This window comes from Lathyrus oleraceus, chromosome 5 (genome assembly GCF_024323335.1).
Source record: "Lathyrus oleraceus cultivar Zhongwan6 chromosome 5, CAAS_Psat_ZW6_1.0, whole genome shotgun sequence".
NCBI lineage: Eukaryota > Viridiplantae > Streptophyta > Magnoliopsida > Fabales > Fabaceae > Lathyrus > Lathyrus oleraceus.
In genome coordinates this window covers 70,820,813-70,844,920 of record NC_066583.1, presented here as the reverse complement: position 1 = coordinate 70,844,920, position 24,108 = coordinate 70,820,813, and the positions used below count along the sequence as shown (strand labels likewise).

Below are 24,108 nucleotides of genomic sequence, written 5' to 3'. Positions count from 1 at the left end.
ATTGGCTAGGACTTTTGCGAAGAGAATGATGAAATTAAGTTAGAGCATTGATAGGTAATGAAAAGTTAGAGTCTAGTTCTCTGAAGTATTTCATGCAAAAGAGAATTCAAGTTGGTTTTCCATAAAAAAAAATGATGTGTATGTTTATATTAAAAATAAATAAATATAAAAAAACATCATAGTTCCATGTTGTGGGAATACATTTAAAATATCTATCACGTCGGTTTTTTTGAAAAATCGAGGGATTTGATTGTATAAAATTAAAAGCTAAAAAGAGCTTTAGAAAAAATTGATTTAAAAATATCAATGCAAAATATATTACCTCTCAGTTGGATTATATAACTGAGGTCAATACTAATAAAAAATGTAAGAAAAAAAAGATTAACAAAGAAAAAATGGAAATTGGAAAGACACCAGCTGGAAAAAAAAGATTAAGCATAAAGTAACATAAAATCGAGTAACTGAGTTTCGAAGCAAGCTCTCTTATATTTATATTCTCTCGGTTTTTAAAAATCTAAGGGAATATGTTATATATATAGTAGAATATGTACTAGAATATATAATAGAATATGTCGCTCCCAGGATATATCCCCTCGATTTTTAAAAGTTTGAGGTAAAAGCTTTGTCGTGAACTGTCTTATTTGTTGTAGTGAAGAGGAGTTTAGCTAAAGTGTTTGATAGAACTAGTTAAGCAATATGACTAAAGTTTGGGTTCTGATTGTCTCTAATGTCCTTTAGAAGTGTTGAGGTGTTGACTTCTTCAGTTGATCCAAAATTTTACTTTTGGGAAGAAGTTTGTGTTGATAATCCAAAATCATCTTGAAAATATTTGGATTTGGTTCAGTCAAAGAAGAATCTACAATGTCTCGAATGATGATGAAGGTGAAGAGGATAAGGAAAAAATGGTGTTTCTTTCAAAGATATGCATACTGGTAAGTAATCAAATTCAAAGAAAACGTGTATTACTCTTGTTCAAAAACCATAATCCATAATGCTTGGTAACATGTATTAGCATCGGGTCAAACATGATTACCAGTTTCTTAAGTGTGGCTCCTCCATTCCCATGTACTTCGGTAAGATGTATGGTAGTCTACCATGCCATCAACAACTATATCCTCAGTGGAATGTGAAGTTTCAAAGGCAACATCAGCAAGTTTGGATTTGCAAGCTTAATATCCACGTTGCTTGTTTCTCCCAGAAGGAGTACTCTTGTGAAGATTTTTATCTTAAAGTGGTTACATTAGGCAGATGACAGGAGAAAGAAACTTTGTTGCTCCTTGTAATAGTCGTAGTTGAAGGAAATTTGTAAAGATGAAGATGGTGGTTGTATAGAATTTTTTTGAAGATCATGGTTCATTAATCATGGAAGACATGTTAGAAACTGAAACTAAGCCTTGGTACATAAAGCTTGGGGATTGTTGCAAAAAGAGTTGTCACATATATATTGATATCAATGTTGAAGAAGAAAGTAGTTATGGAATGTGTCATCCTGAGAAGCAAACCAAGTTGTCATTCAAGATGGTCCAACATCTTACTCATGCTTATGATTTATAACATATGAACTTTATGAGACTTAAACAAGGAGTTTTTATTGAAGGGAATGATGATGGTCATGATGGTAGTCCTTCCAACATTGAACAACCAGTAGTGATTCATAAGAAAGAGTTGAAGAATGAGATGAATTACAGCATTCCTTCTCACATGTCTGGAGGCGTGTTTAACCAAAAACATGATAGTGTCTTTCGTAAATCTGGAATTGGAGTTATTCTTAATATCTTAAAGTCCAACCACAAACTATTTGACAAGAAATTTGCTCCAGATACCGCTATCTAGAACATTCCACATGTTGAAAAATATGATCTATTTGGTAGTGGAGTTGTGATTAATCACTACAACAAATAACGCTTTTCATGATGAAGCTTTCACCTTGAGCAATATAAAACTGAGGCATAAAGTCAAGGCGCACTATATTTTATTATTTAAAAAAACAAAAAAAAAACATATATTCCCTCAGATTTTCAGTAAAAGCTTCGATTCCAAGCTATCATTGTATATGATTTTATTTGATCGAGGCATAAAATAATAATATTTTACTATAAAAGCACTCTTTAAACAAACTTTACCCTAATCCATACTAATATGAAGCCTCCCCAAACTCGCAAGCATCATTCTTTGGGATGCATTGCAAGACAGAAAAAATCTTCAATGTTCTTCTCTATTGAATAAAACATTGTTTCCACCCTTGCAATTTATCTCACATAATGGTGTTGATGTTGTCGTTTTTGTATTTTAGAATAACCATCAGTTAAAGAAGGAATCTTAACCTTTGAAGAGTACTCAATTGATAAATTGCAAGTGCAGAAAATCATTTTTGTTTCAAAACAATTTGTTTTAAAGGGTATGCAACAAAATTTGGATATCACCGAAGTTTGTTGTGAATAATGTATTTTAATATTCAGGGTAAACAATGTAATTAGAAAAAATTATTATTGACATCGGTTTGATAATAAAACCAAGGAGTTTAATAATCATATTTTACTATAAAATCACTCGTTAAACATATTTTACCTTAAGACTAACTTATATGTAACCGCCCCAAAGAGATATTCATAAAACATTATTTTACCATAAAGATATGTTGGAAGAGTTTTGATGAATATCTATTGGAAGAGATATTCACCACCGTCCATTTGATCATGAGTTTCTACTACATACCTTTGGGATGGATTGCAAGTGCAGAAAATAAAAATTCTCATTGGGAAACAGATCTCTAGCATCTTACATGGGACTTGGACCTGGAAAATAAAAAATAGCATTAGGAAATAGATTGTATAATGTATTTTTAATATTCTGTGTAAACAATGTAATTTAAAAGAAATAACTTATTCACCTCAGTTTTCTTCATGACCGAAGGAATAGTTAAGCGTTTTTTTGTGCTATATTCAACGCCCTTAAACAAATCTTTGTCGTCAATTTAATGTTTATCAATACTCAAGAATCCGCCATTAGTGATCTGCGTGAAACCTAAGGGACATCTATTATTAAAGGATGAAGAATATTGAAAACATAACCTATATGGAACATGAAGAACTTGAAACATAAAGACGTTTGGAAAAGTTCTCTAAGATGGATTGCAAGAGTAGAAAATCACTTGGCTTTAAGGTTTGTTTTCTTAAATATTTATTTGAGCACAAAATAATATATTTGAATATTGATTTTATTTATCTAACCCTTATTTTGTTTTGCTTCAGAATAAAATGCATGCAAGATCCATAGAGAATAATCTTGCATCCAACGTTTGATATTCCCCAAGATTCAATAATTTGAAGATCTAAAATCTAGATCTCCAGGGAATTTGAATTTTAGCAAGATCCCTAGGGAATTTGATTTTTATCTATATCTCTAAGGAATTTTATTTTTATTTTAATATTTTGTGTAAACAATATAATATTTTGGATAAACAATCTAACAATTAAAAAAAAAGAAATAATCTTACCCCTCGGTTTTTAAGATAAACTGAGATATAAGATACGCTAGTTTTGAAAATAATAAAAATATTATTGTCGGGGTTCGAACCCATGTGCGTATAACATTAACCCTCGGTTTTCAAATCATTGAGGTGATAAGTGGAAACTTGTCATGGCGCCTTTCGTTACCTCACTACTGCAGCCGAGGTAAAATTCATTTCACGTCCGACGTTAAAAGCACTTTTTGTAATAGTGACTGTACCGGGAAGAGACCCAGGAAATCAATCTGGGAATTCAGAATGATGATAATGATATGTCAAACATCTTGTCTGACACGTTGACACAATCTCAAATACATAAGGAGAATGATGATCATGAAGATGTTGAGGTTGATACTATTATATCCAATGATGATGTTGTTAATAACCATGATCATGCAGCAAAAGATGTGAAGACATGATAAGTGCAAATGAAAGCTTACTTCTGGTTTGTGCTTCTAGAAACAAGGTGCACGTAGATGATATGAATTCCCTTAATGATGAATATCATGATCCCATGGGTCTTGATATGGAGCAAGTTGTTACTGTCTTGTCAGGAAACACCATGATATATACTGAAGAATATGGAAGACTTTGTGATGCTGAAAATTTTGACCGTATTGGAACCATCAGATTGATACCAAGAATGGCATATATTCTGATGTTCAAACTCCATCAGATGGATGTGGAAAGTGCCTCTCTCAATAGGTAATTGAATATGGAAGTTGAATACCTTTTTTTTTCCAACATAATGAGGAACATCATGGAGAATAATATGAGTAACAACATTTACAATGGTGTTAATAACTCTGTCAGTACTTATGAGGCTTATATCCATATGAATAGGCATGGAAACATAACCCATACCCGCGGGTACCCACCCGAACCCGCCCCGAAGTTGACGGGGAAAACCCGCTTTGACTAGGTTTGGGTATTCCCCGATTATAAAATATGGGGACGGGTCGGGTAATGGGGACACTAGTACCCACCCCGAACCCGCCCCGTTTATTTCGTTATGTATATTATTATTTATTTTTGATAATTTAGAATATTAAATATGTGTTTAATATTTTGATATTTTATTTTGAATTTATTATTTAAAATATTTGAAATGTATGTATGAAATTTTTTTAGATTGTTTTATTTTATTATTTATAATGTAATTTTATTTTGGAAAAAATAAATATTTCTATTAAAAAAAAATAGATTTCACTAAATGAATGGTGGCGGGGCGGGAATACCCGAACCTAACCCGAACCCGTTTGGGATGGGTTTGGGTTTTGATTCTCCATCCCCGTTTGGGTTTGGGGAGGGGAACGGGGATTGCTTGGGGATTCGGGTTTGGGTTTGGGGGAGGTAAAAATCGTCCCTGACCCGCCCCGTTGTCATGCCTACATATGAACAATGAAGTTCATGATGGGTATGAACCAGCCAATCAATGTTTTACTAAGGATGTTAATATTTGTAACATATCTCTTCTTTATGAGGATATTATGCTGAAATGGAAGTATTTAGCCCTTGATAGGATGTTGTCAAAAGAAGCTTTCACCTTTGAAGAGGATGTTTAACTACTAAAGGAAGTCATTGTGAAAGACAGTGAGAATCTTGAGAGAGATCTCATGTGTATTGAGGGTGTGTTAGATAGCATGGTGGAGCATGTTTTTCATTAGATTAAGTCTGACTTTGTGTTAAGAATTGTATAAGATGCAAGTTTCCTTTTTGGTTTTCAAGTGAAGAACTACTTATGCAGTTCTCAAGGTACATATGTTGATAAAAGTTGCAATCAATAGTCCTGTAACAACCAAATGATCAATGATGTCATCAAAAAGGATAATGAAGGTGTCAACAAGGATATACCATACAACATGTGTGACACGTTGGTGATTGAGTTTCTAACTCAGTGGAAGGATGAGCAGGTTGGCCTTGTTATTTCTGAAGTGAATGACAAGTTTGTTCAAATAAGTGAATTTGAGACAAACGTTGAAGCAAAGGTCCAATACATTACGTCCACCTTAAGGAGAAAGGTTGTAAGAAAGAGATTTCATTTGGATTTCACTTATGATCACATGGATAATGTGTCATTCCATCCTTAAATAAGTTTTCAAAAAGGGGAGTACGATCTCTAAAGAAAGATTGATGTTGAAGGGAAGCTAGGAGAAGAAGCTCTTGATTGCAAAGAAAACATGAAAGATATTGTGCTAATGAAGAATATTATTGATGATAGTCCTATCTATGAGAAGCCAGTTAAGGAGCTTAGAAAGATGTTTGATAGAAGAAAGTTTTTTAAGCTTTCATCTACACATTTCAATTGATTGGGCAGAGTCAAGGTTCCCTCTATTGATAAGATTATGGAAAAGGGAACTGAGGAAGAAGAAGAATATGCAAATAAGAATGCAAAATATTTTGTGTTATAACACTGGTGTATAATTGGCATATGGAGCTTCACAATGATGATAAGTTATTGAAGACGATGTTGAAGCTTGTAGGAGATTGAGGTTAAGGATGATGATATTCCTCTTGGAATGTTGAGGATCAGTTTCAATCTATTTGTTTAGAAAGAAGTCTTAGACTTTACATCCATCATATGTGTACCATATGCTCAAAGTTGGTTTGTGTAGAAGTGTTGGAGTTGTTTATCTCAACCTATTATTGATGCCTTCACTCCTTATTGCGTAGAGTAGTATGTTCTATATACTGTATGTACTGTCTGTGTGGTGTGGAGTTAATTCATGCTGCTGAATCTGGTGGGAATAGGTTTACATGGTGTACTGAGTTCAATTTACTTTCTTGTGTGTGATCATATGTTGGAGTATCAGGAAAGACATATGGCCCTTTTGGAGTGAGCTTTTGTGTTAGTGTTTTATGTTATTTCCATATTAACTACTAAGAAGATAGTTGTTGTTATTTCTGTCTTTACCCATAACTATTTTTGTGTTAGTGGTTGTTGGTCTAAATATGAAGATAAATGTTATTCCCATTCCTTTTCAAATTTTGGAAAAAGGGGGGAGTAATGGAGTTGGTCTCTTAATGTGTAGCAATCCCCTGGATTTTGTGCTAGTTCTGATGTTACTGCTATTTTCTCTGATGATTCTATTTCTATTGGATTATATGATGTGCTACTTCATGAAGAACACATTTTGTAGTTGTTTTAGCCAAAATTTGCCAAAGGGGTACATTGTTGTTCCTTTTGGATTTGCTGCATTTGGTAAATAACACATGAACAAGATGTAGTTTAGGCAACATGTGGAATAAGACGTTCCATCATATGGTCCAACATATGAGTTTGTTGCGAAAAGGGTTATTGGCTAAAGTGGTTAACATAACTAGTTGTAAGATATGATTGGCTAAAGTGCTTGATAGAACTAGTTACAATTTTTTTTGGTTAAAGTGCTTGATAGAACTAGTTAAGCAACATGCCTAATGTTTGGGTTTTGATTGTCTTATGATGTCCTTTAGAAGTGATGAGGTGCTGAATTCTTTAGTTGATCCATATTTTTTTATTTTGGGAAGAAGTTTGTGTTGAGTAATCCAAAATCATTTGGAAAGGATTTGGATTTGCTCCAGTCAAAGAAGAATTGATTGAATGTACATTCAAGGAAGGCTTGGTACAAGAAATCTATACAAAGAAGACTTATATGAAAAAGATTTGCTTCGGATGCTCTGGTGACACATGTTAGACGCGATGTCACAAAATATGGGTACAACATCTAGGTTTGTTAAAGTCCTTGTTATTGCTTTATGTATCACACTATGTTTCTGTAACTTGGCATAGTTATAGGTTTGTATAGGTGAGTTATAGATTCAACATGTTTGTGTACATCTCTATGTTTCGGTAACTTGACATATAATGTTTGTCTTAATTGAGTTGTAACATTCAACGTTGTTAATAAGTTGTAAACACCAATCACTGGTTGTGTGATTGAGAAGAAAGTAAGCATGTTCTCATATTTAGGGGGAGTCCCTAAATAGAAAGTCGTTGGATAGTGTTAGTAAGAGGCATGGAATAACATGAGTTTGTTGTTGCTTGTAAGACTAAGTGTACTAAACTACTATTTCAGAATTTCCTTTATTGGGTAGAGTGCCCTCCAAAAACGAGTGTTGTTTTCACTGAACTGTGTTACCAATCTCATGCGCTCTTTTTATTTTTTTATGCTTCATCATCTTGTAAAGTCTGAGACATTATTCATTGTTGCCATACTGGTTTAACTTGTTGAGCCAAATGTCCAACACACCGTGTTCGACATCTGTCCTCTGAGGAAAATAATTCCAGGCGTAAATCCCATAATCAAACTAAAAAACAAAATAAGGTGAGGGTGTGTTGCAACACCAGGGGTGTGCGCTTACTTGGGCCAAGAGAGGCCCAAACCTCAAATGCAACTTAACACCAGTAAGGGGTGCATTGGTGAAAAAGGGTGTTAGACTGTATAATGAAGATCTGATGGCTATAATCTAGTCTATATATATCCCAAGATCAAGATCATTAGAGCCACATGATCCAGATCAGAGGATCACCATAGCAAGGCCCATGGTTGATACATTGGGGGTCCCACTATATGATCCCTCCCTGATTCAAATCTAAACGCCAATAGGGCGGCGCCACGTGGCCACCCCTTTATTAAAAATAAAATTAAAAAAGAAAAGAAATATAAATAATAAAAGAAAATCGAAATTCAGTCTCATTTTTCTCGTTTCCCTTATCCCTCTCGTCCGAAAGTCTCTCTCTCTCTCCCTCTCTCTCTCAACCAAATATTTTCACTCAAATCTCTCTATTTAATAAACTTAACTCACTCTTTCAATCACAAACACTCAAAAAATCAACAACGCTCATAAAATCTGGAAAACGCAAGGAACGAAAAAAAAAACTATTATCTAAATCAACTCGGTTTTGGCCAAATAGTTGGATTCAAGCAATGAAAACATGGGAGAAAAAATCACAACAAGTGCATAAACAAGTTATTCACAAGAAAGGAGCGAAAAATGGTGAAGAAATGAAACCTGAGGAATTTTGGAAATTCCAGATTCCGGTGAAGGTGATGAACTTTTTGGTGAAAGCTTGAGTTTTATGGCGATGTTCTCCGGCGACTAAGAAGTTTCTGGCGACTTGTCAGCCGACTTTTCCAAGTTTCCGGCGAGGTAATTTCTTGCTTTTTTATTTTATTTTTCTACTATTTTCGATTCTTTCTCACTCCTTCTTTTGATTAACGCACTGAAAATCGATGAATTGATACTAACACACACATTTATCTTTCTGTTCGATTTGGCTATGGTGTGGAGGTTGTTAAATGGTGGCTATGGTGGCGACTTAAGGATGAAACTGAAGATGGTGAATGAACTTCATCGAACAGAGCTATGATGAAAATGATGAAAGGGTGATTTAAAAACTCAGTTAGGGAACCTCAATGAGGATCATAGTTTCTTCATCATGAAGAAACTCTCAAATGGTAGAACTTCAGCAGCATTTTAGTTGGTTAGAGTAGTGGTTTTTGTTGTTGTGTGACTTCCTATTTTGATTCTCCTCTCCTTTTATTATAGCAATAAGATTAGGTTTAGATTAGTGTGGGTGTATGAGCAAGTATGTGAATTTGTTTGGATTAGGAGGGAAATGGGTGGGGATTGTGTGAAAAATGTGAATTATGATGCAAATTCGTGTGAAGTGGTGAGGATGAGTGAAATGTGTGAATCATGTGAAGATGAGTTGGAATTTTGTTAGAAATGGTGTAAAAGTTCATACGTAAGAAAAATTGTAAAATGCATGGCATGTATGTATGATGTAATATGAATAAAAATAAGATTTGAACTTTTGGAACTTTTGTCTTTTAGTGCCAATTTCATTGACTTTTATTGACTTTGTAAAAGAAAAGCATGTGATGACGTATGTAGTATGCATAGTATAATATATGTGATGAACATGAAGAAAAAAAATTATTTTATGATTTTGTCCCTAGTGTAAAAAAGAAGAATTTTGTAACTTGATAAAAAGGAAATATGATATGCGATGATGCATGTAGTACTATGAATAAAAATGAAAAAAATAAGTATATTTTTTATGAAAATTGCCTTTAAAAATAATGTTGATTTGGTTTGACTTTTCAAAAGAATAGGAGTGGAAATTGCTTATGATTTTAAAAGTGCAAAATATGATAAATAGAGATGACATGACATTTGAAAAAATGCAAAAGAGAATAAATGGATGTTTAACCTATAATGTAGTATAAAAATGCAAAATATGATGAACTAAGCCGGCATGATATGATTAGTAATTAAGTTTAAATGAATTGAAAATGTCCAAACAAAGTTATGGTATGATAAACACAAATTAAATATATTATCAATTAACGAAGATAAACTTTGGAGTGTGTTTCGGTTCTAATGCATTATTTGTTGCAAATAATTCATCAAAGTAATTCTTCGAAAATGGTAGTTATTTAGTCTCCATTCTCTATAAATAAGAGTTTTTACAAAGAATTTTTTTTTATAAATTTTAATTTTGAGACTTACTCCTTTCCTAATTAAAAAAGCAGTCTAAAATTTTTCATATCTTTAAATATATATTCCACCTCCTTTTCATATTTTAGAATTTGATTATGCAAATTTAAGATTTTTTTTTTTGTGATCGTCTCTTTTATTTAAAATTTTTTGAAATTTAATAATTTAAATTTACATATTCAAACTATAGATTTTTTTTTATAAGGGAGGTCTAAAACACCCCAAAAATAAGGAAACTACACACGACAAACACTAGGGAAAAATTCCCCAAACGAATCATTAGTATAAAAAGGCAACACTTTCAACGAATAATTGTCATACAAAAAGGTTCCTATATTATGCTGGAGACTGAGTTTTGCTAAAGCGTCAACACTTATACTAGCTTAACAATAAATATGATGAACTCGAATCTCCCCATATTTGTTGAGCATCAGATTACGATTATTGAGATAGATCTTGCTTAGCTTGATAATGGGAGTGTTTCTATTGATAGCTTGACACACCACCTTATTGTCAATTAGAAGAACAATCCTCATATGACCTTGATCATATAGAAAATTAAGACCAAGCTCAATTGCTTTCAACTATGCTTATATGACAGTTGCATATCCATATTATGGGAGAAGCCTTTCTTGATTTGTAATTCCTTGTATCGAAACAGATTGTTCGACATAGGCAATGAAACGTCAAAGGTCTTAGATTGAAGTGCCGAAGCATGTTGTTCGATATAGATTTTGACATAGATTTATTTTGTAATTTTAGTTGAATTAGGTTAGTTAGAGTTTTGCTTAGGAAGCAAGCAAAACTCAACCTATAAATAGGGAGTAACCTCTATTATTGATTGTAACACAATACAAAAGTGCAGTAGAAAATCTCAGTTTTAGAGCAGATAATAACTTTGCATAAACAATTTCTTCTTTTTCTTTCTCTCGTCAAACCCAAATTCCCTTTCTTTCTCAATTTTCATATTTTATATTCTTCTTTCAATTATCAACTCTGCAATGAAATTTTTTATAGGTTTTGGTGAATTTCCAAACCCCTTCATACCATAGAAATTTATTATCCCTTATCAAGCCTTCATAACTTGTAGAAGAGTTTCTTTTGATAGTTCCATTGGTATTAAACACCAACCAACCATCATTAGGAAGAGACCAAGTAATGAATTTAATGATTTCCTTCTTTTGGTGAACCTGCTACATAAGTTTTATGTTGTCTTTGTAGAAGCTTATTTTCCTGTGGATTTCAAAAATTAGATTTTGAGGCATTATGTATCCTTTGATTTCTCCAATACCACACCATGTGACAAATAGTAGTCCAACTTTTACTCCAATCAGGACCCTGCATATCATTAAAATTGAGCTATATCCATTCCTATAATTCACACTCATAAAAATTATCTAGCATTTCTTCTCCACAGGTTGTACCATATGTTGGCAACACTATTTCAATAGCTCAGACTATGGATGACTGTTTCCTCTTCCTGATGGCAATCAGGACAGTCAACCATCAATATAGAATTTGAATGGAAAAAAATTTCAACTTTTTAATTTATGAAGTATAAGACCAAAAAGAATAAATCTATCAAAAGAAAACTCTAAGTAACTAGAATAATTGAATTCTATATCCTTATTAATTCTAAAATACCTCTTATTTTTTTAAATTTTTTTTTTTTTAAATCCAAAAACTTAGCTAGGGATGACAATTTGATCCATCCCCCTAAGGTGTTCGAAAAAATTACTCATAATGAATAGGATAAAAACAATAAATACAGAAATGGACACGAGAAATTATCCGTTAAATTACGCGGATATGACCGCATGTTCGAGTACCTTAGTAGCCACTCCGTCTCATACCTGCAATACCTGCGATGTATATAATTATATATTTATATATTTATTATTATAAACACATGTATATTTATTAATTTTATTAAAGAAAAATATTTAAAAAAACTACTCTAACTATTTCCATATGAAATTCAAATCTGAAAAGCAAACTCTAATGTGAAGATTAAAGTATTTATTTATACCTATATATAAAGCTGATACGTGTACTGGCATAACTTTATTCTAAAACTACCATTTACTTTCTTTTTAAATAAATAATATAATATAATTAAAAAATTGAGTAGTTGGTAATTTAACTGGATTACAAAATTAAATGCTTATATATTACTTCCTCCATTTTAAAATGATTATTATTTTAGAGAGAAAAAAATTGTTTCAAAATTAATATCATTTTCACTTTTAAATGTAGTATTGATTACTATTTTTTCAGTTGTATCATTTAATTATTATTCTATACATTACTTTTAACATATTAATAATACTAATTTAATAAAAGTATAATGTTTTAAGATAATATTATTGAATTTCTTAATATATGTGTAAAAACCTTAATCACATTCATTTTAAAACGGATGAAGTGATTTTTTATCTTTCCCCCTCCCATTTATTTAATTCTCAAATATTTTTTTTTCACTGCAATTTTATTTGTATCACTTGATTGCTGAAGATGTTAATATTAAAATTTTAAAATAATCAATTTTGATAATGTAAGTTGTCTTTCTTGAATCATATGAACAACATGTAGCAGAAAGTATAAGTATATGTTTAATTATTGCTTTAAAATCAACAAAATAGCAAATACACTCATTAATTGATAACAATCCATTTTCCAGTTTTAAAATGCCACAGTCTTTTTCTTCCTTCTTATCGTTAACTTTGAGACCAATTATTTTTCTTTCCCATGCAAATTATCTCTCTGAATCATTCAACAAACTGATTGAAAATTAAGAAAAATAAAACTGGTGTGTAAGTATTAACATTTAAAATTTTCTTAATTCTTCTTTTTCAAAAGTACACTAACTTTAGTCTCTTTAATTGCTTTGAATGCTACAAAGAAACAATTACAATTGTTTCTTTGCTTGGATGAGTAAGCACGTGGATTAACCTGATTTTCTGGATAGTAATAATTGATTTGATGAAAAAATTGGATGATCTGTTTTTCCTTTTATACTTTGTTTAATAGTTTGACTGTAGTGTTTTATATAGAGAAATGCCAACTAGTGTCTTTGAAGGATCGATTGAGAAATTAAAATGATAAGTTGAATTTGATAATATATATATATATATATATATATATATATATATATATATATATATATATATATATATATAATAAAATCCATTAAAAATATAAATAAAAATATTATATTTATTCAATAATAATAAACTGAATATAATATATATTCTTTTATTTTAAATTCTTAACCAATCTCCCCGAACACTAATTAGCATGATCCTTTATATATATATATATATATATATATATATATATATATATATATATATATATATATATATATATATATATATATATATCATAGATTTGAAATATTTAAGAAATCCAAAATAATTAAATTTTTGCTATATAAATTTAGTGTTTCATGATTGTAATTATAAGTGTTATTTTTTTAGTCTAAAATATTGTTATCATAAATTAAAAAAGAAAAAAAAAACAATAAAGTAATTGTATCATCTCAATTATGTTTTCTGGTTCATTCACTGTATAATCTTCATTTTTAATAAAACATTTTTGTGTATTCGTATCTTACTATTACAAGAATTTCTAGTTTATAAGTTATAAGCTAGTGTTGTAGTAAACTCTGTCAAAGTCAAAGAGTTATGTCGTAGTCGAAGAGCTCTGTTAAAGTCGAAGATGTGCATGTTGTAGTCGAAGTTCGTTCTTGCATGCAAAATTATGTTAGCTTAGTGTTTAAGTTAGCATGTTGAATTGGGTCAGTCAGTTGGACCAATTGTTTAGATATTAGTTGAAAGCTGAGATTTGGTTTTCCTATAAATAGCATACTAGTTTTCATTTCTCCCTCAATCTCTGATAAAAGTAATCAGAGGGAGAAAGTTGTGTGGTTGAGATTCAATTGTAAACATTGTTCCTTAATGTGTAATTGAATCAAGAATCCAGTTTATAACCACTTTGATTGTTCTTTCTATTCTCTTATATCTTTTCCTTTACTTTGTGGCTTTCTTGATAATCAAGAAACCGATCATACTTTGTTTTCTTGAGCATCACGTTCACAACATATTGATGAGGTGAACGTGTAGGAGAAGATGTCGTCAACAAACTATGAGATTGAGAAATTTACCGATGTGAATGATTTCAGTTTGCAGCGCTAGAAGTTGCAAGCCCTTATTCTTTAATAGGGTTTGTTAGAAGCGTTGAAATGACCGGAGAAGATGGATGATGCCCTAATAGAGAAGGAAAAGACGACAATGATCGAGAAAGCCCACAACGCTGTTGTATTGAGCCATGGTGATAAGGTTCTCCGACAGGTGTCAAAGGAGAAAAATGCAATTGGTGTGAGGATGAAACTTGAAGGTTTGTACATGACTAAATTGTTGCTAAATCGCTTCTACCTGAAGTAATCTTTGTATTCATTCAAGATGAGTGAAGAAAAAGTCTTGACTAAGCAGTTAGATATGTTCAATAAGTTGATTCTTGATCTTGAGAATATCGAGGTTAAGATTGATGATGAAGATCAAGCATTGTTGTTGTTGTTGTGTGCTTTACCTAAGTCTCATGTTCATTTCAAAGAACCTCTCTTGTATGAAAGAGATTCGTTGACCTTTGAAGATGTCCAATCATCCTTGTACTCTAAGGATTTTAAGGAATGTAAGGAGCACAAGCCATCGTCTGTTGGTGAAGGATTTTCCGTTAAAGGAAATTTCTCAAAGAAAGATAGTAGGTTTGAGAAGAAGAAGGGTAAACTTCTACATAATTCTTATGGTGGTAATGCTCCTGCTATTGGGTGTTATCATTATAAGAAGGAGGGTTACACAAGAAAGGTGTTCCCTAATCGAAAGAATAATCATGGTGAAAAGGATAATAGAAATGCAATCAATATACAAGATAATTATGAATCATCTGATGTTCTAGTGGTTTCAAGCAGCGACTCCAGCAAGGAGTGGATTATGGATTCAAGTTGCACTCTACACATGACTCCAAACAAAGATGTATTTGAGGAATTATGTGATCAAGATGGTGGATCAGTGTTTATGGGAAACAATAAAGCTTACAAAATTGCAGGTATTGGATTTGTGAGATTCAAGCTTCATGATGAGTCAATAAGGCTATTGACTAATGTCAGGTATGTACTTGAACTTAAGAGAAATTTAATTTCTCTTGGTGAATTCGACAAGAAATGATATGTTTTAAAAGGAGAGCAAAGTATATTAAGGGTAATGAAGGGGTCTAAGGAAGTCTTGAGAGGCGTGAAGAAAAAAGACTTGTATACTCTTGAAGATGAGGTTGTAAGTGGTTCAGAAGATGTGGTGTCCAAAAACCTGTGTCGAAGACTGAGCTATGGCATAAGACACTTGGCCGTTTCAGTGAAGGCGCTTGGTCGAATTGTTTAAACAAAATTTGTGATATGGTGGCAATGTCAAAAACTGGAGTTTTTTAAAGCTTGTGTATTTGGTAGATCCTATAGGGTGAAGTTTAACAAAGGTAAGCAAAGAACACATGGATCCCTTGATTACATTCATGTTGGTCTTTGGGGGCCTGCAAGGAGTCCTTCACACTCAGGTGCAAAGTATTTCCTATCCATAGTTGTCGATTATTCTAGAAAGTTTTGGGTATTCATCCAGAAGACTAAGTATGAAACTTTTGAAAATTTTAAAAGTTGGAAGACTCTGGTCGAAACCAATCTGGAAAGAAGGTCAAGAGGTTGAGGATCGACAACGGTCTTGAATTTTGCAATGAGGCTTTTGACAGTTATTGTGATGTGTCTGGTATTGCAAGGCATAAAACTACTGCAGGTACTCCATAACAAAATGGTTTGGCTGAAAGGTTTAATCGAACCATTTTAAAAAGAGTGAGGTGAATGTTGGTTAGTGCAATATTAAAGAAGGTATTTTGGCCTGAGACAGTCATAACTACAGCTTACCTGATAAATTGGTGTCCATCGACTGCTTTGGGGATGAATACACTTAAAGAAGTCCGGTTGGGACATCCACCTAATCTTGATAAACTTAGAGTCTTTGGTTGTGTAGAATATGTTCACATTAGGTAAGACAAGGTCGAATCTAGAGCTCTGAGTTATATGTTCCTTGGATACCCTGAAGGAGTCAAAGCTTATAGGTTATGGTGCCTAAAGCCTAGTCATGGGAGGTGTATCATAAGTCGAGATCTAGTTTTCAATAAAGTTGAGATGGCTTTCAATAAAACAAATGACATTGGTCGACGTACCAAGATCTCTAGAGAAGAGCTAGAACAGGAAGATATTCATGTTGAGGCGGAGCATAATGATGTTGAATTGCATAACCCATATGAAGTCGAAGAAGAAGTACAAGTTGCTGATGAAGATGAGAAGACTAAAATGACTACGTGCTGGCAAGAGATAGGTCGATAAGAGTTATCAAGCCACCTTAGAGACTTGGTTATGCAGATCTCATAACATTCACCTTAATATATGCAAGTGAGGTCCTCGATGAAGAACCTATAGACTGCATAGAGGTTGTGAGGACTCGAAATAAGACTGAATGATTGAAAGTCATGGGTGATGAGATGAAATCTCTTCATGATAATAAAATTTAGGAGCTAATCGAGAAACCTGCAGGGGCCAGGTTAGCCAGTTGTAAGTGGATTTTCAAGGTTAAGGAAGGAATTGAATGAGTGATGTCAAAGCGATTTAAGGCAAGGTTGGTTCCTAGGGGGTTCACTCAGAAAGAAGGATTCTACTTCAATGATGTGTTCTAACTTATTGTAAAGCATATATCCATTCGAATGTTGCTTTATATGGTGGTGAAGCTCGACCTAGAACTTGAACAAATGGATGTGAAGACAGCCTTCCTGTATGGTGATCTAGATGAAACAATCTCGATGAGGTAACCTGAATGGTGTGTAGAAAAGGGAAAGGCAGATTATGTGTGCAAGCTGAATAGGCCGCTATATGGTCTGAAACAATCTCCTCGGCAATGGAATAAGAGATTCGATAAGCTGACATACATAGGTTTCCCTAAGAGCTAGTTTGACCACCGTGTTTACTTCAGATTTGACCTGAAAATTCACTTGTTATTTTGTTTCTTTATGTGGATGGCATCCTCATAACAAGCAAAAATGTCAAGGATATAATGAAGGTAAAGGCTGAACTCGACAAGGAGTTCGACATGAAAGATTTGGGAGTTGCCTCAGAGATTCTTGGGATTAACATCTGAAGGTATAGAAAGCATTCAAGATTATGTTTATCTCAAGAGAAATACCTGAAGAAGATTCTCGACAAGTTTGGTATGTCAAATTCAAAGCCCGTTCTAACACCGACTAATCCTCAGTTCAAGCTAAGTACGAATCAAAGTCCTATTATTGAAGTTGAAAGAGCTTATATTAATAGCATTCCATATGCTATTATAGTATGTTCTTTGATGTATGATATGATTTGTATGAGGCCGAACATAACGTGCAAAGTGAGCCTTGTAAGCAGGCATATGGCAAATCCTCAGAAGGCACACTGGCAAGCATTAAAGTGGATTCTAAGGTACATAAATGGGTTTCTGAGTAGAGTCGTGATTTATGGAGGAGCTTGTGGTGACGATAGCAAATTCGAAATCGAAGGATATGTTGACTCTGTTATGCAGGTTGTATGGATTCTAGAAAATATATTTCTGGATATGTGTTCACTATGTTTAGCACATCGGTCAGTTGGAAAACAACACTTTAGAAGGTTGTTGCCTTATCAACCACTAAAGTGGAGTATATTACCCTCACTGAAGCTGTGAAAGAAGCATTGTGAATTAAATGTTTTGTTAAAAAGCTAAAAATTTAAGGTCAAGTTATCACTGCTAAATGTGATAGTCAAAGTGCAATACACTTGTCGAAGAATTTAGCCTATCATGATCGAACCAAGCACAACGATGTGAGGTTATATTTCGTCAGAGAGATAATCGAGCATTGAGAAGTCCAAGTGCTGAAAGTTTTGACTGATGACAACAATGCTGATACGATCACCAAGACATTGCCAAGTTGCAATTTTTTCTACAGTATATAGCTTAAAGGACTGCATGATGACATCTAGTTTGTTTTGTGGTTCAGAGGTTGTACCAAGGTGGAGATTTGTAGCTTGTAGGTTATAAGCTAGTGTTGCAGCAAACTTTATCGAAGTCGAAGATGTGCATGCCGTAGTCGAAGTTTATTATTACATGCAAAATTATATTAGCTTAATGTTTAAGTTAACATATTGAATTAGGTTATCCTATTGGGTCAATTGTTTAGTATCTTTTTAAGCTTGTTTTTATTTAGCCTGAAAAGACATAGTCATATCGTATTTTTTATGTATAACTTTTTTCTATCAATTTTATACTTTCCATTTCATTTGATTATTTTACAACTCTGAGCATTTATTTCTTCACATTTTGTATTGAAAGAGATGAAAAAAGAATAGGAAGCTCTTACAAAATTAAAGAAAAATTTTTATCGATAAAAGAGGAATAAAGGAAAATTGATAGAAGAGAAAAAAATGATATGTAAAAGAAAAAGGTAAAAGGAGGAAAGACCAACCGCAATCCTTAGATTCCGGAAGATGAATGAAGACAATATAAAAAGGACACAAATATCATCATGCATATAATAGTATATACAGTCTTCTATGGTGATGATAAATATAATTAATTGTAGAGTTCTATACAACAAACCTTAGTTTATGATGTGATACCATGTGCTTCGTTTAATTAATAAACAAACCATAGTTTTGTGATATGATTTGTTTCACCATGTGGCTTATAACTATTAGTTAAGTTCCAAATAATAAATAATAAACAATAAACGAATAGTGTTAAAATCAAAATGGATGCAAAATAAATTTGTTATTAATACATACAAATTTAACTTAAAATCAAAAGTATGAAGAAAAAAAATGATATTTTATCATTTTTGTATTTCTGCATTAAAAAAAAATTGTTAAAAAAATTTTTAAATTAAATAAAAATACTCATTTATATTTTAACGGCGCATTAAAAAAACAGACGCTAACACCCTATAAAAAAATTTAACATAAGATAAACTTTATTGATGTGATTGACAGGTGGATATTTGATAGGGGCGTAAGTGGGCCGATTTGATTGGGTTGGTTAGTGGATTGTCTAAATAATTTTTCTTTTTATTAATATTAAATAACAAAATGATGAGTCATCATATTTTTTTCATAAAAATTTTTGAATATTTATATTTTCTTTAAAAAAATTAGATAACCTTAAATGATATCATCAATTAATAAAATTATTATAAAATACTAGCAATAAATTAAAGTTGTGTGACATAAAATTGTATTAGCATCAAAAATATTAAAGTGTGAAACATTCAAAATTAGTTAAAATAAATGATTCACTAAAATAGTAAATCTTAAGAGACTAAAATTGTAATAACTAAGATAATGATCATCAAAATCATTAAAATTGTAATAATAAATTTTTTATTAGTGGTTCAATGGATTTTTTGGATTTTGGTCCGATTTTAGGAATTTTTACCAATATACCCCTGTTTTTCAATTAATTTCCCAAAATAACCCACATTTCAAAAAAATTCCCAATCTACCCCACATGCATAAGGGAGGCGCCAATTGGATTGGCGCCCCCTCTTAAAAATTACAAGGAGGCGCCAATTGGATTGGCTAGGGCACCTGCCCTAGCCAATCCAATTGGCGCCTGTGTGTATTTTTTAAGAGGGGGCGCCAATCCAATTGGCGCCTCCCTTAAAAAAGCCTCAAATGAAAAAACTTCCAACATGAAAGTTGTAGATCTTTTCAAAACAATGAATTTGGATATAAATTTTGCAACATTTGGATTTTTTTTGAGAAAGTTATGGCCAGTTGAAGTTGGACTTCTGAGTTTTTCAACTGTTATCTGACCCATAATGTTTTGTATTATTGCATGTGTTTCTTTTACGAATATGAATTTTTGTCCAACATAACATTTGAAGTAGACATCTTAAATTTTGCAATGCACTTGGTCCCACCTCAAAATAATTAAAAATGAGTGAGTTAAGTCCCTGCGAACTTGACCCAAAATTAGGGTTTCTGTCAAAACAAGTGTATGTGAACTTTGCCAAAAGGGACCAACTTCAAGCCCTTTAGTATGAATGATAAAAGCCTCAAATGACAAAACCTTCAACATAAAAGTTGTATATCTTTTCAAGATAATGAATTCGGACTAAAGGTTTGCATCATTTGCAGCTTTTATGAGAAAGGTATGGGCACCTGAACTTGGACTCTTTGACATTATAACTGTTATCTGACCTATAATGTTTTGTATTATTGCATGTGTTTCTTTTAGGAATATGAATTTTTGTCCAACATAACATTTGAAGTAGACATCTTAAATTTTGCAATGCACTTGGTCCCACCTCAAAATAATTAAAAATGAGTGAGTTATGTCCCTGCGAACTTGACCCAAAATTAGGGTTTCTGTCAAAACAAGTGTATGTGAACTTTGCCAAAAGGGACCAACTTCAAGCCCTTTAGTATGAATGATAAAAGCCTCAAATGACAAAACCTTCAACATAAAAGTTGTATATCTTTTCAAGATAATGAATTTGGACTAAAGGTTTGCATCATTTGCAGCTTTTATGAGAAAGGTATGGGCACCTGAACTTGGACTCTTTGACATTATAACTGTTATCTGAGTCATAATGTTTTGTATTATTGCATGTGTTTCTTTTAGGAATATGAATTTTTGTCCAACATAACATTTGAAGTAGACATCTTAAATTTTGCAATGCACTTGGTCCCACCTCAAAATAATTAAAAATGAGTGAGTTATGTCCCTGCGAACTTGACCCAAAATTAGGGTTTCTGTCAAAACAAGTGTATGTGAACTTTGCCAAAAGGGACCAACTTCAAGCCCTTCAACATAACAATAACAAGTCCTTGAATTAGGGTTTTTGACTTATAAATTTTTGTTTTATGATATGTGTTTATTTAAGAATTATGAAAGAAACTTAATGTTTGGAGAATACACAAAGATAAATTTGACATAATACGAATTGATATTAATAAAATTTGGATTTTACACAATGAATCCTAATGGTGATGACCGGGATCACCTAACCGACCTCCGGTCCCACATCCCCTAGCTATCCTAACCCTTGGCCCTAACCCACGTTGACGATTCTGAACCGGTGTTTGTTCATCTGATGGTCCAGGAGCGTCATTACCGCCTACAGGAGAAGATCCGTTGAGGTATTGAGCCAACTCAGCATAGTCTTCAGTATTCAATGATGGTGTACCGGCGTAGCTGAGCTCATGACCCATGCCAGAGAAGTTGGGGTGTGGTTGACTCATGGATGGGCGACCAGGACGGTTGAAGGGGGACATGGGTGACAATGATGGGTCTAGGAAAGGTTGGAAAGGTTGTTGGGGTGTTTGGAAGAGATATGGTTGTGGGATGTTTTGGTATTGTGATGTTTGGGGTTCTTGGCTACGGTAGGTGATGGGGCGGTTAGTGTTTTGGGTAAGGCGACTTTGGTAGGGTGATGGTGTGGGTGCGAAGGTCGAAGGTTGATGGTCCATTTGTTGGTGGTGGTATGGGGGATGTTCTTGGTTTTGGGGTTGGGTGAATGGCATGTTTTGGTTGTATGTTTGTGTGTTTGTGGAACGGAAAGTTTGTCGGATAGGTGGTTGTGAGTAATTGGGCTGAGAATGTTGTTGGGGGTTAGATGTTGAGGCTTCTTGTGTGTAAGTTGTCTGGCGTGGGTCGTAGAGGTACATATCATCGGCGATGAATTGAAATCCAACTGATCTATACCAAGCCATATAAGTACGACTTGGTTTTACCTCATTTGGCATGACTGCGTCAGTTAAGACATGGTCATGACGGTGCTTCCACTTGCGACACTCTGATCTTGCGAATTGTTGCCAAGGGTTGAAGTTCCATTGGTCGTTCACTTTACGCATATGCCATTCTCCTAGGCTAGCTGGGGGATCTGGGATATTCTGGACCATACCAAACTGCAGCTTCACACGATCGGTGTTGTGCAGCTCCACTGTTGTGAACCGTATTATTGGTGTGCATGTTGTCCATACGGCTGCGTCTTCAGGGTTGATCTGATGCTCATGATCCATATTAAGGTATGGACGCCAAATGAACTGAAATGTTAAAGACAATAGGATTTAAATGAATGTAGAAAAAGTGAATATAATATGAAGAAATAATGTAATTATTTTGCTTACGTCTGCCGGTCGAAGGTGATCCAACAGGTTGCGATATTGAGTAATACAGTGTCTCGGACATCTGCTGTAATTCATACCGCGTGCCGACCATCTACACCAAAAGTTAAAATAAATTAGTTATGGGTAATAAACTGTAAGGAAGGAAGTAAAGATATAGCAATTTAAACAACTTACTTTTTTGCATATGGAAAAGTGAAGGGGTTGCTATTGACCGGTGCTAGAGACGGTAGTCTTGACCATCCCCATGCTTGTAGCAAAACAGCACATCCAGAAAATGTAGAAGTATCTTTGTGGCAGTTTTTGCACAAAGAACTATAGAGATAGGCTAGACATGCGGATCCCCAACTATAACTACCTATTCTATCTATTTGTCTAAGTAAAGGTAAGTACATAATATGCATGCTAGAACCACTACCTTCGGGAAATAAAAAGGATCCTAGTAACAACATAATGTAACACCTAGTTTTAATGATTCGAGCTTCTTCGGTAGAATGCTCATCTAAATAAAAACTATTATAATATGACTTTAGGCGTGAAAGTAGTATACCTTGTCCCCTAGCATTATCATCTAACAAATCAACGTTTAAAAGCTCCATGCAAATTGAATTTGGAAAGTTGGTCTTACCATTAACAGCTTTGCCTTCAATTCGTAGTCCTAAAAGCATGTAGACGTCTTCTAACGTCACGGTACACTCACCGGTTGGAAACCAAAATGTGTGTGTCTCTGGCCTCCATCTTTCGCATAAGGCGAGAATGAATTTGTTATCTATAGACCAAGACATAATTTTGCTAAGGTGACCAAAACCGGCAAGTTCAACATAAGGTTGAATCAACGGGTCCATGTGGACAAATTCGTGGACTCGAGTGCGAAACCTTGAGACATCCTATAATAGAAATAATGTATGCTTTTTTAAGTCGGTATTTCAAAATAAAATGGGGTAGGTGGAGATGAAACATAAAAAAGAAGTATAAGAAAATACTTACGTATGTCGCGATGTTTGCAACTGTTCCTCTGTGTGCCTCGCCCATTGTGAGTAAAGACATATTGTTGGGGAGTTGGTGTAGATGAAAATGGAAGATTTTGTTGGAGATGAAATTGTAAAAGAAGTAATGGAGATGAAGTAGTGAGAAATGTAGATGAGGTAGTGAGAATGTTGGTGTGGAAGAATTGTTGAAGGAGTGGATCAATTTATAGGCAAATGGATGAGTGCATGAAAAAATGTGTTTGCATGGTGTCTCCACCTCATTTGGCGCCCATGTACATTATTTAGGAGGGGGCGCCATTCAAATTGGCGACACCCTAGGGCACATGCATGCAAGCCTAGTTCTGAATGCTTGGTTTCAAGGACTGACTAAGGGGGGCGCCATTCAAACTGGCGACCATGTGCAAGTCCTAAAGGTAGGCGCCAATCCAATTGGCGCCACCCTTTGCATGCTCAACACGTGGCATTGCTGTCTCCTGCATGCTGAACAATTCACTTATGGATGGCTTGCATGATTGACACATCATCTCTGACCATCTTAGGTGTCCGACACGTGTCTGTCTTGTCTCCTGTATGCTGATGACTAGCTTCTTGATAGCTTGCCTGGCTGACACATCAACTCACACTGTCTTGCAGGATTGACACCTCATCTCTGACCGTCTTAGGTGTCCGACACGTGTCTGTCTTGTCTCCTGTATGTTGATGACTACCTACTTGATAGCTTGCATGACAGACACATTAACTCTTGACTACCTATCATGCTTGACACATCAACTCACACTGTCTTGCATGACAGACACCTCATCTCTGAACTAGCTAGCATGCTTGACACATCAAGTCACATTGTCTTGCATGACAGACACATCATCTCTGAAATTACTTGCATGCTTGACACGGTA

The 24,108-nt window shown here is 33.7% G+C and overlaps 2 protein-coding genes across 2 annotated transcripts; both read right to left on the bottom strand.

Moving 5' to 3' along the window:
- Positions 1 to 21,024: 21,024 nt before the first annotated feature.
- On the bottom strand, positions 21,025 to 22,304 carry LOC127084831 (uncharacterized). The gene is made up of 2 exons (XM_051025349.1): positions 22,227 to 22,304; positions 21,025 to 22,142 (listed from the first exon to the last, which is right to left on the bottom strand). Exons 1-2 carry the CDS (start codon positions 22,299 to 22,301, stop codon positions 21,078 to 21,080), a joined length of 1,140 nt encoding a protein of 379 aa, XP_050881306.1. The 5' UTR covers positions 22,302 to 22,304; the 3' UTR covers positions 21,025 to 21,077.
- A 59-nt stretch (positions 22,305 to 22,363) lies between these two features.
- LOC127085587 (protein MAIN-LIKE 2-like) lies at positions 22,364 to 23,368 on the bottom strand. Its single transcript, XM_051026098.1, has 2 exons — positions 23,211 to 23,368; positions 22,364 to 23,110 (listed from the first exon to the last, which is right to left on the bottom strand). The coding sequence occupies exons 1-2, from the start codon at positions 23,268 to 23,270 to the stop codon at positions 22,397 to 22,399; spliced, it is 774 nt and encodes a 257-aa protein (XP_050882055.1). The 5' UTR covers positions 23,271 to 23,368; the 3' UTR covers positions 22,364 to 22,396.
- Positions 23,369 to 24,108: the final 740 nt, after the last annotated feature.